The 17,249-nt window shown below is 43.7% G+C and overlaps 1 protein-coding gene across 1 annotated transcript in view; it reads right to left on the bottom strand.

The window, feature by feature from the left end:
• Positions 1 to 3,801: 3,801 nt before the first annotated feature.
• Positions 3,802 to 17,249, bottom strand: part of LOC115312773 (4-coumarate--CoA ligase 1-like) — a 28,271-nt gene continuing 14,823 nt past the window's right edge. The window contains exons 6-8 of the mRNA XM_042291541.1: positions 15,043 to 15,187; positions 13,254 to 13,514; positions 3,802 to 3,926 (exon numbers count right to left, since the gene is read on the bottom strand). Of these exons, the coding sequence (XP_042147475.1) occupies positions 3,802 to 3,926; positions 13,254 to 13,514; positions 15,043 to 15,187 (531 nt within the window). The remainder of the gene's footprint in view (positions 3,927 to 13,253; positions 13,515 to 15,042; positions 15,188 to 17,249) is intronic.

Genomic DNA, 17,249 nt, shown 5'->3' with positions numbered 1-17,249 from the left:
TGAAACTTATTAGCGACGCGCTTAACATTGTGGGACAACGCATGAAGATACGGTGCGAGAATAAGTCTCGACGCTGGTTTATGTCATACTTTAGAGCCAGCTGGACCCCTGAACAGTTTGAGCAGGGACTCAGCAATGCCCACAATGACCCAGGAAGCCTGCTGAGATCAGCCTAACAACCTACGCTTGGAGACTGCTCTGGGACCTGTGGTGACACGACTTGGTCAAGGCTGCTCGCATACCTGACACCGCTATAGCCCGCTTCACCAGTTTGGTGTGCGCGGAGTCAAACGGCAAAAGTCCCTTCCTCGACCGAGGTTCATAGGACCAACATACATGTCGTGTCTCCAGGCAAAGTCTCAGGTCCAAAAATTACAAACCTCCGTCCCTGGGATTCTCAACCTTAAACTTCAAACCGGTAGAACACTCCATAAAAATGCCTGAAACATCAGAAGAAGCGCAATCACAGTCACCGTTCGGGTTGAGAACAAGCACCACGAGGCAATCATCAACGTATCAGAACACTTTCCGAACACAATCACCCACCCTTCCCCTAATGGCCCGATCACACTTCGCCAGGTAAATGTAACTAAGAATTGGTGGAACGTTAGATCCATACACACTCCACTCTTCTTCAAAAAAAGTTGTCATCCTCAAACGCAACATAGGTGGAGTCGAGGTAAAACACAGTACCTTCAAAAAGGAGTCAACCGAAATCCCACTGGCGCTCGTAAAAGCAACGGACCCACTTGACTCAATACCTTCATCTACGACCCGCATCAAATCAAAATGTGGGATCGAGTAGTACATGTCCTCAACGTTAAAGGACACTAAACTACACAATCCAGGCTTATCCGCCCTCAGGAAATCAACGATAGCTTCAGAGTTAAGTACAACGAAAGGGACGTCCAACCTAAGCGATGAGAAGTAGCGCAGGAGGTAAGAGGACACGCGCAATTGCCAGGAGTCTCTCTGAGTGGCGATAGCCCTAAACAGCATCATTTCCGTGTGGGTCTTCGCCGCGAAAAAAACCTCGAGACTGAGTTCCTTTCCCGCAGAGACAGACTTCATAAGCTTATCCAAACCAAGATCCCCACGGAGCTGTAATGCGTGCGCCTTAACCCTCTTCAACGTCACCTCAGGCACACATCTGAAAATTTTCATCACCGCTTGTCTCACTCTCTCCAGAAATATGCCCTCCAGTACCGCCACAAAACCCCCGGCTTTGTCTGAAAGAAACAGCCTCAACTTGGACTCTTTATAAAGGGACACAACCGTTCCCATCTTAATTCTCGGCAGTGGCCGTCTGTCCATGCTTCTCAGCCTCTCTACACAGTCCTATAGGCTTCGGTCCCTGTTATCCACTGTCCTTTTGTCAGATATCTGACGTACAAGGACGAGCATTTCTGACAGCATGACTGCTGGCTCAGTGGCAAACTTAGATTCCTTATTCAAGATCTTCATGACATCTGGCGTAGCAGACGCCCCCTCTCAGGAACACCACATTGCCCTTGACATCCCGCGGAACTTCCTGCTTCTTTGGATACGAGGCGCGAAATCGTTCCCACAGAAACTTGGTGACCTGCGTCTCCTCCTTCAGGCACGATCGAAGTTTCCTCTCAGCCACGTGTTCGTCCTTCAATGTCCGGTAGCACAAGACCCTCAGACAATCCTTAAGAAGTTTGGCCTGCCTCTATGATTCAGACCGTAAAATTTTGCACACACGCTTGGGATGTCCAGCCGATGTGGCCACCAAGCCGAAAAGAACGGCCACGTGAGAAGGGGGAATACCTTTCCGAGCAGAGTATCCGTAGTGACGGATACTCTGCTCTCAAGGCCATTGACACAGGTCGCTGTGTCATTGGCGTTGATGTAGAACGCGTCCTGATAGGTTTTACTTGATGAACACAGAAAAGAGCCCGATATACAAGAAAAGAAGTGCAACAACGCATAAAGTTGGGGGGGGGGGGGGGAGGGTTGGTTTGACATCATGAAAGAACAGCGCGAAAATAAACAAGGGACGAGAAGAAGAGGTAACGACAGACACGGCGCTAACTAGCAACTGAAAGTTTATTTGTGCACAAAACACGAAATAAACAGGATAATAAACACACAAACAACCCGTCCAAATGGTTCCACGCACACGCTTATCTGCAATCAAATGAACTTGCCACAAGTATTTATGGTTTTAATGTGAATCGTCAGCATATAGTATATTGTGAAACACCTTTATGAAATATGTTTTATAATAAAAATGGCGAAGACATGCGCCTCCCATGTTTTTATGCACCGTATAACATATTTATATTAAGACCCGAACTGTGATTCATATTTGAAGACCGAAACTACATTGTACGAATTACTGACAGTATACTAGTTGACTGACCTCATTTTACGAATCTTTTGATTCAGATAAAACATGTGACTGAGGTAAACAACGGAAAGTTTCGTTGCTCAAACACAACGTTTATAATATTAAACAAGTATTTCTTAGACTGCAGCTTCTAACTAAAATAATGCGCTTTCTTTTTTTGTTGCTTGAAATTAAAAGTGAATTGTACAAACGATAAGCACTACACGTTTGTCGCCGGAAGTAGGGCGTGGTGACAAAAGGATGTATAAATATCAGAGCTGGCCAAATTACTCATATTTTGTAATTAAATTACATTACTAATTACTTTGCTGAATATTGCTGAAATGTAATTAAATTACATTACAAATTACCACAGCCAGAAAGTAATTAATTACCATTACAAATTACTTTTAAAAGTAATGACATTACTTTCGCATTACTTTTGTATACTTTCAAATATAAAGGAGGTATTGATAACTTCCTTTTACAGATAACTTTATTTACATTATTTACACAGTTCATGGCACACAGCTAGAACTCTCTGTTGCATATTTGCCGATGGACAGAAGAACACACGCGACTGATCCGTTTCCCACCCCAACCCGGACAACTATTTTGAAGATGACTGAGGACCCTACGCGGATTATCTCTGGGCGGGGGGAGAACTATTGTCATTGTTCGCAAAATCGCGTCGAGGCCGTTCCACCAGGGGCCTTAGTTCGACCTACTTCCCCTCCTTCGTTTCCCGAGAATGTCGAGCAGAAAAGCTCGAATGGCAGGCACTTACCAGCCCTATTTCTCACAGTGGAAGATAACACAGAGAGGGTATGCAGCATGCATCAGAAAATGTACGCGGAAACTTTCAAGAGGGGCCAGAAAACGTCGAATGCAAAACCGCAAAACATAGGTAGAGAATCGCGCTAAGCGGGTTTTCACAGTTCAAGAGAGTGGCAGAAAATGTCTAGCTGATAGCGGGCGTGAGAGTCGCACCAGCCGCATTAGCATCAGCAACATAGCGGCGGCCGAAGAGCGTTTTTTGGAAAGGTGTAGAGGAAAAAGAAAATGTAAAATAAAAAGAAAAGCGCTCTTGTGTATTGTGGACAAAAAAATATGCCTGGTGCGAAAAAGTAATTAGGTAATTTAATTACAATTACCGTCGTTGGAGTAATTCATTACATTACTAAATTACCTGCTACAAAAAGTAATGAATTACATTACTAATTACTGGAACAAGTAATTAAATTACAGCAATTTCATTACAGTAATTACATTACTGCCAGCTCTGATAAATATATTAAAACTTTAGCGGTTCAAACCGGTTCGAACGTTTTTGAACTAATTTGAACCTTTTTTGTAGCTCTCCGGAGCTGAACCTCGGAACTGAACCGAAACCCGTAAAACTTGACCAGAACCAAGCTGATAAAACTGTCGGTTTGACACTCTGACTGTTACAAAGTTCCAGCCACTATCCTTGACTTGAGCTCCTGTCTCAGTATCTTTCCGGAGTCTGATTTTGGCAAAGACTTCATGAAGACAACGCCTCCGTACAGATGCTTGTGGAGCGATGTTTGACCTGCGAACAACACACGAACGCCTTACCATCACGAACAGGTGAAATTCTATACTGCTAAAGACGTTTTTGACGAATGTTGCTACCATATATGTGCATCCATTCGCTAAATACGTTCTCCGTCCTGTGATCTTGGTTGTTTCAGCCTTGCACTGGTGCGTTTAAAACTATAAAAGCATAGAAATAACAATTTAAAAAGCTTGAGTGTTTCCCGTACTTGAAGGAAAGGAAAAAGTTTAGTGAACGCGACTGAAATTAAAAACGATTGTTTAACCACATTAAAAATAGCGAAATGCGGCTGAAATAGCATTTAATCTTCTAGTTTATTGGTTGAGGTGTATTTTAGCATATGACTACCTTCGGAAAGAGGATGGTGGTTTTGTTACTTTAACATTATAGTCATTTCTCTTATATAGCCTTAAAGGGGTGGTGTAAATATATTCAGTTGGAATGTTTTTCAAGTTACACGAGTTTACTGGCACTAGTGGGACGAAGGTATACTCGCACGCAACACCATTGAACAAGAAACCTCTTTCTTGCTGTGTAATTTCAAGGATTAAAGTCAGCGTTTTCTTTCAGTCTCTCCTTCGCAAAACTTGATGACGTAGCGTGGGGGGTCGCAGTGTCGGCACAGTCCCCCAGTGTAACAATATTGGAATGCGGCTTATAGATTTAACCTGAGTATTGCGTGAACACTTTATTTGGATTCATGGTAATTAATAGCTCGAGAAGCTTTCGGGTAGTCGCTCGTGTCCAATCGCGGCAATGACGACAATAGCCGAACCCTAACTATGTCCGGAACTCAACGCGAGTCTTGTGCTTTGCCGACCCCAGCGCGTGGCCAGGATCAACGCTGGCGGCATATAATCGGCTCCAGGTCACGTGGACGCCTGTTCTGTCTACGAGTTGAGGGAGTGAACGCTGCGCGTTTTTCTTCAATTGTTTTCTTCGACGTTTATTGCGTGGGGACAAAAAGGAACCCCCGTACTTTATGCGTCGTAAACGCCAATGGTTCGTTCCAAGCGGTGCTCGGGCAAAGTACAAAAATTGTCGCGCTGTGCAACGATTTTAACGTTGAAAGAATTGCAATTTTCTGCTTTTGATATCGTTCACTGTGTCACAAATGGCAGAAATCACACCTCCTTTCATCGGAATGTTGTGATTCCGCCGCGTAATAGCGAAACAAAACTTGGAATATTTCCCGACCTGTAGCCACGAGCGGCGGCCATGAGAAACAAGCGGTGTGACGTCACTTGGGTAGTTGTAAGAAAGATAGCAAGTTGTGCGAATACCTGCTCGATAAAAGGTAACTTTTTTATAAATCTTGTCGTTCCAACATATATATAAATGCGTCAAAACCCTGGTATCATCGACAAAACTTTTACTATACAGAGTTTTAGTGGCGCCATCTATCCTAGGTCCACAAAACCGCGAACAGCCGCCAGAAACCGGAGAGGGAGGGGGACAGCGCCGGACGGGCAAGGACGGGTGGTCACGCGGTCGTGAGCGGATGAGTTCTCGCTGCTCGCTCATGGCTCTAAAGAGAGAACTTTTCCGGAACTCCGCGCATACTCAAGTGACGTCACTGTGCACGTGACCCGGAAGACGATGCACGAGTTGAGAGGCGGCAAAAACCTGGATCTTTTCATTTTTTTACATAAAAAAATAGGGTATCCAGGCAAATTCTGTTTTCTGTAGTTCACTGCAGAAGTGTCAGGCATCAACAATTCCACAATTATTTAAGCAAAGCCCTGAAATTGTTGCACAGCTCCTTTAAGGGCGGTTCACACAGCATCGACTCCTTACTTTGCGTTATGTTACAAAAGCTTACGTCGGCTTACCATGAACGTCACGGAGACATCTGTGCTTCGAATAAAGCGTGACATCCAGTTCAAGGACTACACGCGACATTCAAGGCACGGAAAAACGTTGAAAAGAACGGCGCTGTGTGAACTGAAGTCACTGGATGCTGGGAAAGTAGCGTCATTGCCTTCTCTGCCTGCTCGCAATGCATAAACAAATATCAACATGCAAGCAACCGGAACTGCGTAAGGCGATTGGCTCATCTGTCTCCGTTGCTATGGCAATCGCTATTTTGATCCTTTCTAATCTTCAAAGCGTCGGAAGGGTCGTTATGAACCAATCACGCCAAAATTAAAGCCCCTTCATCTTTCGAAAGTAGCGCAAGGTGGTTCGATGCACGGGGCACGTGCAACGTGCAGCCCTTGGGAAGATCATGGCGGCACAGTGCAGCACTGAGCTAGATTTCAGACGCCATGTTCTTCCCAGAAGTGGCGCGGGGCGCGTGTCTCGAACATTTCCACAACAATGAACGGCGCCACTTTTCCCAGGATAGAGGGGCTTTAGCCAAAATCGCCAATTGGCGCCATCCTACTGAAATAGGTCCTTTCAATATAAGTGACGTTGGCGCTGTGGTTGCAATAAACTTTCGAGCCATGCTTATTTCCATAGATTTCTTGTAATTGTATTGCTTTTCTCTCGTATTTCAAAAGAGGAAGAACATTTTTTAACGCGACCAAGCACCGTCGATATGTACGATGTACACGTGTACTTGTTTAGCCGGTGTGTCGGCAAAACAAAACTCTGTATGAAACAAATGACTTTATAAAGCTACATCTCGCCGCGAATTCAAATCGGCTTACCAAGAATTGAGGCATCCAGAAGACTCTGCTCATTCTGTGGTCCAAAACGGCACAATACAGGGAGCTTTGCACTGCTTTCCCTAGATTCAGTGACTTTAGTGTGAACCAGCCTTGACACCCCATTCACACGATCCTAAATGTACCTTTAGCTAAGCGGTCTTCTTGGTTGAGGGCGAACAAGTTCGCACTCCCACGCGCGTGGCAGGTGGTAGCGGCGCCAGACTGCAGACTGACTGGCCGATTGCCAATGCACATATTTTTGAGCCCTGATTCATGTGGTGCACTTTTACTTTCAATTTCACAGTTCCGACGTTGCTCGTGCGGCAAAAAAAAAAAGAAAGTCTGCAGGAAGTTGGGCTGACCAGCTTCGCAGAAGCTAGATCGCACCACGTGACCATGACACGATTTTTGAGAGAATTTTACTGAATGCATATCGTTCATGGGATCAGAAGAAAACTAGCACGCGAGATTAGGAAGGCTAGATTCTAATTTGTGGCATGAAATTTTGAGAAATAATATCGGACGATATCTTACACTCTGCCCTCGAACGCTCGCAACGAAGCTGAGTGTATGAATGGGTGGATTAATAAATGAGTTGTGGCGAAACTTGTGTAGTGGGCGGTAGTTTGCGCCGCCTAGCAAAGCAACCGCAACATCCACAGTGTTCCCCCTTGTTTCCTCTCACGTCAGTTGAATTTAGCTTCCGTATTGGATACGAGTAGCCTGCTCGCAAACCATGAAATCGTTGATTAATACCCTCGACAGAAATTACCGAGTTCAATATCCGCTTGCATAAGGCGCAGCATCAACGAGAATACGAGAGGTTTCTCCACGAGGAATTCCATCAGGACCTTATATTGGTTTCTTGCGTTGTGTTCACAGCCGCAAAGTGAACCTACCATTCGGTACTGAGTAAACGCCTCTTCTCCGCGGCCGGTTCCGGCGCCGAACTGCTACAGCCTTCGTCGGACGAGTTCTCGTTTTGTCGCTTGGGCGTACCGGCGTACGGAACAAGCCCATATCTTCAATATATCGAAACATTTTAAGCTGCACTTCACTCAGCTGCGACGCATCCACAGCCATCGCGTTGATTTCACAAGCGTCACGGACCAGCTACTCTTACCGAGCAATCGGCGTTCATGGAAAGCTCAGTAGATGAAGTCGTTTTAAACGTCCCGCCGTCGAAAAGTCGACGCAAAAACGTCGTTTCGACGCAACGCGACGCTCCACTGACGCGGCTCCCTCGCACGGCTGGGAGAACTTCCGTTTTCGGTAGAAAGGCATACTCTACGTCACGGCCGCGCGATTTCCGATGTTGGTGACCGACTCCGGTCGAGTTGAAGAGAAAAGCAGACGTGAGTTTTCATCCTTTTTCCGTGTGTTAAATTTGAGGCTATGAAACGAAAACAGATTCCTGCTCCGGGTTCCATGAACATTAAAGATTAATCGGGGTCTTCACTTCGAAAAAGCTGGAAAATCATTTAATGGATCGTTTAAAAGGCGGTGCAACAGTTTTCTAACTTTACTAAGTAATTTCGGGAGTTAATCTGTGTTACCTATAGAACGAAGAACAGAAAACGATTCTTTTCGCGCTCACTAGCTCATATTTAAAAAAAAATAAAAAACGAAACCAAACTTTGCTGAGGGCAGACTTATACGTAGTTCAACTACTCTATTCAAGTCACTGTAGTTTAACTAATTTTCTGAGTAGTTTAGTAATTTTTGATTACATTTTATTACGGCAATTAGTAGTTTACTTTAATTACTTTTTTCCGAGTGACTTCTACTCAAATTCCAAATTACTTTTAAATTTTAGTGGTAGGCTTTTTGGTAAACAAACATTCCTGCACAAAAATGGATAAGATGTTGGACGATCCGCTGATATTTGCAAAAAAGGGAAGGCATGTGGTGTAGCCAGGGGGTGGGAGTTGTTTGGAGGGTCCAAAACCCTCTAAAATATTTACGAGCCCCCTCCCCCCCCCCCCCCCCTTCACTGAAACAACCCTGCTACGAGGCGCAAGGAGTGGATAGACACGTCACAAGTGAGGTCCAGTGAATGCGGGATTTGCGCCGAAGACGCATTTTTTTGTTTCCCGAGGCTCAAGGAGACTTGACGTACTTAAAGAAAGGGTTTGTCCCCGCTTCTCTTCAACGTAGAAACTCCCGCCCACTACAGGAGGTGTAGACACTTCAGTTTTACTCTAAGAAGGCAACGAAATACAGAGCCCGCTCTGAAGCCCATCTGGTGCTCCCGTAGTTTGTGCCGTACTTGAGGGATCGCGTGCTAAAGGGCAACGTAAAGGTAACCTCCTTTGCGTTGCCTTTCCTCCAAAAACGCAGCATATGCAGGTCTTCCAAGATTCGAAGATCGTTCTAAAAGCTTAATACCCCCCCCCCCCCCCTATGTCTAAACAAAAACAAGCTGAATTGGGAAGTACTTTAAGGATATGGTATTCAAAGTACTATTTCATGTAGAATTAGAAAACTTGTACTTTATTTGAAGTACATTCTCTGAGCATATACATGTACTTTACTAAAATATTTTTCTGGTAATTTCTGCAGAAAGTAAAACTCCCGTTTCAAAACACATTCCCCAAACTTGGTAACAAAAAATGGCGTATCGTCATGTGAAAACGCACTACTGTCTTTCGAGACGTCATCTGGTCATTTCTCTGAGTGAACTAAAGGCGGCTATAAGACCGATACAACTATGTACCTTATAAGTGTATTGTTTTAAATAGTTCGTCAGAGAAAGTAAAGCAACTACTCTGTGGCGAGTTGACTTTATCCAATATTTGCCACCATTTCCGAAAAAAACTGATGCTCCTCCGATTACACCTAGAGCAATGCATACCAGTTAAGATAAAGTTTAAAAAACAAGGTATGAAAGGGCATCATGAAAGGTTGCGTTAAAAATTATTTCTACTTAACTTTAAAAGTATGTTGTATTTATAGTACTTTACTTCACGTACATTTCTTCCTGTGTACTTACGGTACTTGAAGTACATAACCTCGAACTGAATTTGTACTTTACCTCAAGTACTTTTTGTATGTACTTTACGCAACACTGTAAAAAAATTGAACATTGTCTGTAAAATCAAGCTCAGGCAGAGCTAAACCTCAAAGCATAAATGATACACCCGGAGTACGTCATTGACCAGAAAACATAAAGTACGAAACAATTAATCACATAAAAGCAGAACCAGCTATTAAAGCATTTGTGTGAAAACACAAGTCGCTTTATATTTGGATAGCACAATCTCGCTAACAGATCGAAACCTTTGTGTACTTTCTTGTTACTAAAACATAAAAAATTAACGTCAAAAGTAACTCGGTACTTTGTCACGGTCGTTAGTAATTTACTTAATTACTTTCTATCTGAGTAACTTCTACTCTGCTCAAATTACTTTTGAGGTAACACTCAGTAACTTAACTTGATTACTTTTTTTAGTAACTTGTACATGTCTGCATCATATTTTGGAATACTTTTGGAGCCGATGATATTCCAAAAGGCAGTCTCTTGAACTTTAACCTTCCGAAGGGTGTAATGAAAGTCGTCAGATCTTGAGACTCTGCAGCAAGTTCGAACTGCCAAAATCCGGAGTTCGCGTCGACTTCCGAAAAGTGTCTTGCTCCAGCAAGCTGCCCAAGAACTTGTTCTCCTACTGAAAGGGGTTGAGCTTCCCGCTCGATGAATTTGTTCGGTTCGGTCAAGTCTACACATATTCCGATTTCTCCGTTGGTTTTTCGAACGATCACCATGCCATAGAATTGCTCAGTCAGCTCTTCAATGGGCTCAATAATTTCCATTTTAATCATCTCTTCAAGTTTTGTTTTGGTCTTACCAAGACCGGAAAATCTTCCCTTCGAGGTGTCATCGGTGCCAAAGGCTCAGCGTTAGGCCTCAGTTTGATCGTGTACGGTATCTTGATGTGGTCCAGTCCAGAAACTAGTTAGTATATTCTCTTTTTGGGTCGACTGTACTACTCTTCAGGAACTCAACTTGGTCAAGATGTTGAACAATGCCTAGTTGTTCGCTTGCATCTCTCGAGAGCAGCGGCTGTTCCAATGCTTCTACAATATAAAGATTTGTTCTAAAACTCTTGTCTCTTTTGTTAAGTGTCTCGTTCATGACACCAAGAACAGTCAGGGCCTTCTGACTTAAACCCTTTAGGACCTTCTTGGGGCTCAGTAGAGAAACATTCCTAAAAACGTCTCTGTATGTCCTGTCAAGGACCACGGTGACGTCAGCATCCGTGTAAACCTTCATTGTTATGGACACATCTCGGACGTCGACCATGACCTTCCACCAGTCTTCCTCTGAAGTTGACACAGTGCCGAGGAATGATGTGTAGGCAGTCGTTACTTCCTCTAGTGTGACAGGGCTTCTGCAAACATGCGCATAGTGTCCGAATTTTCTGCATTTGTTGCAAGCAGCTTTACGTGCGGGGCACTTGACTTTCTGATGCAACCCGTAGCCACATTTCGAAAAACTTTTTCGTTCGTTTGTAATCTGGAATGAGACGGTGTCGTCTTTCCCTTTTCTTGCTTTTCTTTGATCTCCCTTATTTTCAAGAGGCATTACTACCTTTTCAACCTTTTCTTCATGTGGAGTGCGATGAGTAACTTGCTGTTTCTTGACAGCCTCTGACTGTCGAGCCAGGTTCTTAGCCTTCCCGAGTACCAAGTCCGGGTCTAGTTGCATCTTCTCCGGCAGCTGGTGGTTGCAAACACCGACGGCGATGCTATCTCGAATCACTTCCTCGGGTAGAACTCCAAAATCGCAAGTCTTGGCAAGGCTATGGAGGTCAGTGATGAATTCTTCAATGCCTTCACTCTCTTGCTGGCTTCTCCTGTGAAATTTTGATCTTTCATTAATAATGTTTTGACGGACAACGAAGTACCGTTCGAATGCTAAAAGTACTTTGTTGTGCTTTGCCATCTTTTCTGCGTTAAGGTTCAATGACATGAGGACATCGTCTGCCTTATCACCCATAAAGTAGATCAGAGCGTTCACCTGTTCTGGCTCAGGCTTCGTGGAGAGGCCGCTAATTATGCGGATTCGAATCGCCGCTTCCAATGAGGTAATTCATCTGGGCTTGTAAAGTCGAATTCCTCGGGTGGCTGGCACTGGAACGATTTTGCGGTTGCCATCGCTCCCCGTTCCTGTTCAGGCTCGGAGTCCTGAACTTTTGACACCATCTGTGCTTCGACTAACTCAGAGCTCCCGGCTGCTGCTTGTCAGAACGCCATGTTTATTTATAATCCCTCTTCTTTCTCTTCGACGCTCTTAGCCCAACAGTACACTCACTGGCCCTCACGCGGCGGAGTTCCTAGGAACGCCACCAGAGAAGCCCTCTCCATGGCGGCGCAGCGGCCCGGCTGCCAGTGAGAGGGCGCGGGTGGCCGCCTAGCCAGCAGTGCCCGCACGGGCAGTCTCCGGAGGGGCTGCACAGCAGAGCTCGGCGTGGTGCGGCCACTTCACGAGAGCGCGCGTCTCGGCCGTCGGTATGTGCAAGCGAATCACGATTCAAAGCGTCTCAGGCGGCAAGAGGACAAGGCCCCTCGACAATGCGAGGCGGAAGCAATACGTCACAGGCGGAATGATTTCGCATTCACGACTCATAACAAGTGCTTATGTGTCCTCGGACCTTTTTTTTTTTTTTTTGTATTAATTTAGTGGCTGCGGCACGGTAACCTGGGAACGATCATGGAATTGGTGACGTAGCTGATGACGCCACCGGAAGTTTTGGCGAAGTAGGTCCACGCAATTCCCCCGAGAAGGCCATTAATAGCTGTCACTGGAAAAAAACGAGCACCACGAAAGGAGCGCTTGCGACGTGACAATAGCTGTAGTCGCAACTGAACTTCATGACATGAAAATTAAAAAAGGAAAATGAAACACATAACACTCTACCATCAGATTACATTGGTGCCCACACAACAAAACGCCCTGCATCTTTACTTCGTCCCTAGGGGCAAAATCTTTCAGCGAGCCATCGGTGGCTCTTTCTGACGAAGAAATATATATTTTTACAACCCACCATGAGTGGCACAAATAGTGTGAACTAACCCCCCTCAACTATAAGGGCCACGCGTAGGGCATTTGTTGTGTGCACACAATGTTGTCATGCGTTTCCTTCTTTGTCTTTCTTCCTGATAGTAACGTTGTTATGCCTTTCCTTCCTTGTTTTTCTTTTATTTTCAAGTAGCAAAGATCAGTTGCTAGTACAGCTGTTGTCCTGTAGCAAACGTTCCTATCGATGTCCTGTTTTGTTCTTTTTTGTAGCTGTTTCTTTATTATGATAAATTATATCCAGAAATAGAAATTTGATTATCATAACCCGCCTTTCTAACTAATATTTGTTATGTATTTATGCAAAAGAGGCCGACAATCACGTGTAGAATTTGATGTACCTTGCTTTGGTTTATGGGAAACATTTTTCGTGAATATTACTTTCGCACTATAGTTCATAACAGCTTTTTTTTTTTTGTTGTTGTTGTTTTAGTTACAATTTATTCATCGAATGGTTATGTTTCAATTCGGAAATATAGCATTTTTAACCAGGCAAGCTAAAACCAACGCTTTCAGCTCGACAAAAATTTGCGACTTATGAAGAAGCACATATCGGATGAATCAGCTACACAAATAACCTTGATACTTTACCTGCTACGAGCTCTCTCAGCTCTCGTTCCAGACTTTCCAAGTGCCATTCCTTGGATTCGCTGACAACAACGCAAGCTGTCGGAGCTTCCCCGTACTTCGAACTCGGTATGCCGACCACTGCGGCTTCTACAACCGCCTCGTGCGAGGTCAGGATATCTTCCAGCTCAGCAGGAGTCACTACGTTTCCCATGCATTTAATCATCTGTTTGAGCCGATCTATAATGTAGATATGTCCATCATCATCATAGTAGCCAATATCTCCTGCAAACAAAGTACATGAGAGTCAGGTCGTTTATTGTTAGAAAATTTAACAACTTTACCCGTTTCGTGTCTATCGATTTTGCACATAATTCTGGGTATAAAAACATTTTATTGGTGAAATTCAAACGCAGACCATGCTTGTCCTCTAGCGCCGGCTTTTGATCAATGCCTGAATAACACTATAGAAATACGATGGCACTGTCTCGACTCAAGCATAGAATTGAAAACTGGACGTTCTCAGCGGCATATAATATCTTATGGGTTCAAGTCTTGTTTTTCGTTATTAGGCGCCGTCGTTCTTTCCAAGTTTTTTTTTTAATTATCATTGTTTCACTTGTTTTTCCCAAGACTATTTTTGATCAGTTGGTCATTATATATTTTGCTTAAAGAGCGTCTGTATTATTAATGCACACGAGATGGAAAAAAAAGATGCCCGACTGCAAAACGAACTTGTTCATACCTCGTAGTTTACTTCACTTCTTCTAGCGTTAAAAGATCTTTGACTATGCTTTCGGCATTTCGTGGGGCCCGAAAGTAAAGCCTGGACAAAAGCATGGCCGCGATGCTCGATACTGATTGGTTGACGATTAGAAGAGGAGGAGTGAAGCGCTCGATGCTCACTGGTTAACGGGGGGTCATGTGACCAGAGGGGTAGGCGAGGAGGGATGATGAAGGCGAGGAGGAGCTACACCACCTGTGCGCACTGAGGTAGAGAAGCTCAAGTGTATGGAAGGCGTTGGACGATCGTCAGGTTTATCTGCCCGAATAGTGGTAGTATCGCGTCGTTCTAGGGAAAAAACTGTCAAGTGTACATATGCATATGATACGCGTTAAACTACCTGATGAAGAGCGCTGCGAACGTCTGGAAACTCAGAGTATCGCTAAACTTTTGTGATGTTGGAACATTTCCCGTATGGTACCCAATTGTCTAGCGATTCGCCATTATTTTTATTCAGCAATTCTCATCATATGTTTTGTTCAAGTTCATAGTTTTGTGCCTCTTGTTTTCTTGAATTTCTAAGGTCGCTTTAATTTTGCTTCTCTAAGCATTGTTACCCATACTTCTTTCTCTTGCTCAAGTACTACTTCTCTTCCCTTTTAAACGATTCAAACTAACATAAAAAATTGGACACTTTATTTTGCCAAGGCCAAGGTATATTATAAAAAAAAACATAGCCCTCACGATAACTTCACAATAAATCTGTCACTATTTTTAACCTTTCTCGAAATTTCAAAACGTTTCAGTTGAACTAATATGCCGCCTAGTAAAATGGTTAAGAAAAAATTAGAACAAATAATGTCATTCCTATATCCTCCGAGCATCTAAAAATGACAAACGCATGCACTAGAAAAAAAAATTAAAATTATAAGGAAAGTCAGGGAATACACCACTCCCTAACACAGGGCTAAAAGAGGGTGATTCACTCAAGCACACACATTAACACGCACTAATATCTGAGAAACGACTGCCTTAGGACAAGCCATTCATTTCACACGAGAATAATGTGGAATACGTCAACAATCTCACCGGTACGAAACCAGCCATCAGTGCCCAAGACTTCTCGAGTGTCTTCCGGATGACCGTAGTAGCCCTTCATGAGATTTCCACTCTGAACCACCAGTTCGCCTTTTTCGTTGGGGCCGAGAGGATCTCCGCTGACGAGGTCTATTATCTAGATCGTAAAAGCGAACATTCTGACTATTTCTTTAGGTAAGCACTTATTAAAAGTATGAAGGAGCTACAGAAGATCTTTCAGTTTTCTCTTTGAAGCCATCGGGATATTCCAGACTAAAAACTGCATGTGTTTTTAATAATATATGGCGAATCATAAAATACTAACGACGTAATTAACTACGTGCACTCGTTGTGAACAACGAAGTGACATCTCAAAATGTTGAAGCGAGAAATCAGACACATTTGAAGTCGACTTTTTAGAAAATTTTACTAGTTAATGTTTGATAAAAAAAAGCCTAACACTCGGGCGAGAAACAAAATATCAGGGAAGACCTCTTTATTGAATTTCTTCCAAAGTTAATGAACATGTCAACATATCTCATCTCCAAAGAAAATAATAATTTTACGCGAAATTCTAGAACGAAAAGAAGCCAAGAAAGCTCCACGTGCCCTGCGCCAAATTTTGCTATATTTCGTCATGGAACCGCTTGGTGCTATCCAGGTTCACTTCTAGCCTGTTCAGAACGCGATTCGTTTCGAAAAATGTACAGGGAGCTCTCAAGAAATAAGAACCGTGTTTTTCGGCCCGTGTAAATAACTACGTACGCATCGCAGAAACCTTAGACTCCGTGAAACGGTGACGCTAGGGGTTAGAACAGAACGCTAAAGTTTGAGAACATGACGTTACCTGGAACAAAAGACTACCGAAAAAAAGTTAAATTTCTTTTTGAGCCGACGTCCGCCTAAGCCTAATGTAGTCAAAACTAAAATTGTGGGCCCCTGTAGCATGTAATTTAGTGACACTAACTCGTCAGAAAGAAGAAAAAGTATTTTCTTTCTTGATGAAAGTGTTTTTCACTTATATAAATCCAACAAGCGTACGCAATATCAGTTGAAATTTTGACGATAATAGGCTTAGGTGGACTTCGGCTTGTACTGGCAGTTTCAAGGAGCGGCCAGGCTCTTTAAATCGACCGCAAAATTCGGTTTCTTAACCTATCGCGCTACAACTTTGTGCGGCCTTGCCCACAGATGGTGCTTTCTTTTGTAAAATTTGCAAAGACCGAACTTACCTGAGGAAAACGTAAAGAAGGAAAAAGGCTTAGCTCCTATAAAAAACGCAGCGAAGCCATACGGTCTTCAAACCATAGGGCGCATTGTTTGAAGACCGGTGTCTTCGCTGCGTTTCCATAGGAGCTACGCCTTTTTCTTTCTTTACTTTTTCCTCAGGAAAGTTCGCTCTTTGCTAATTTTACAAAAGAAAGCACCATCTTTTGGCAACACTGCACAAAGTTGTAGCGCGACAGGTTAAGAAACCGAATTTTGCGGTCGGTTTAAAGAGCCTGGCCGCTCCTTAAAACACCTAGTAGATAAATTTCCTTGTTCTCTTGTTCTCTATCGTTCGTGTTCTATCTCAACTGCTAGCTTCACATTTCACAAAATTTGAGCTTTCTACGATGCGTAGTTTATTTATACGGACACAAAAACACAATTCCCTTTTCTCTGAAACTTGTATTGGCTCCCGAAATAGGCTAGTGGTCCAATCCGGAAGAGCGGCGCGCCACCCGGCATTATTTTTCCGTCCTGCAGTCAATCCGGATAGAATGCCCCTTTGAACTTCATCCGGCATTTTCGGCATTTCATGCAAACCAGCGGCTCAGCGAATTCAGCCAATCAGTGCCGATGATTGGCATCAAAAAATTATGTATTATAAAAACGAAGAATTTTTGAAGAACATCCAGGTAAGTTATATACCAATCACTTCTCGATCACTCATACATCAATCGCTTAAGAGTAATGACGTTTAAGATTACTTTTTTATTTGCTTCGGTGTGCGGGTCAGTGCAAATTCTTTCTCGATGAAAAACAGTGCGCCCGTTAGGTTTTTCGAATCGACCATCTAAAGCAGGGGTCTCAAACACACAATTGCGACTATCCTGGACGCTGCTCGCAAGCATCTCGCGGCTGAGGAGCCTCCGTCCCCATGCCTTGAACGCCGCATGTGCAATGAGTATTATTTTTATGTCGCAGAATCATTTCCAGTGGAAAAAGAGCTCTGT

This window comes from Ixodes scapularis, unplaced genomic scaffold, assembly GCF_016920785.2.
Source record: "Ixodes scapularis isolate PalLabHiFi unplaced genomic scaffold, ASM1692078v2 PGA_scaffold2__306_contigs__length_199485367, whole genome shotgun sequence".
In the NCBI taxonomy this organism is placed as follows: Eukaryota; Metazoa; Arthropoda; class Arachnida; order Ixodida; family Ixodidae; genus Ixodes; species Ixodes scapularis.
The sequence above is the reverse complement of the archived record's forward strand: the minus strand, read 5'-3'. Positions and strand labels throughout refer to the sequence as shown.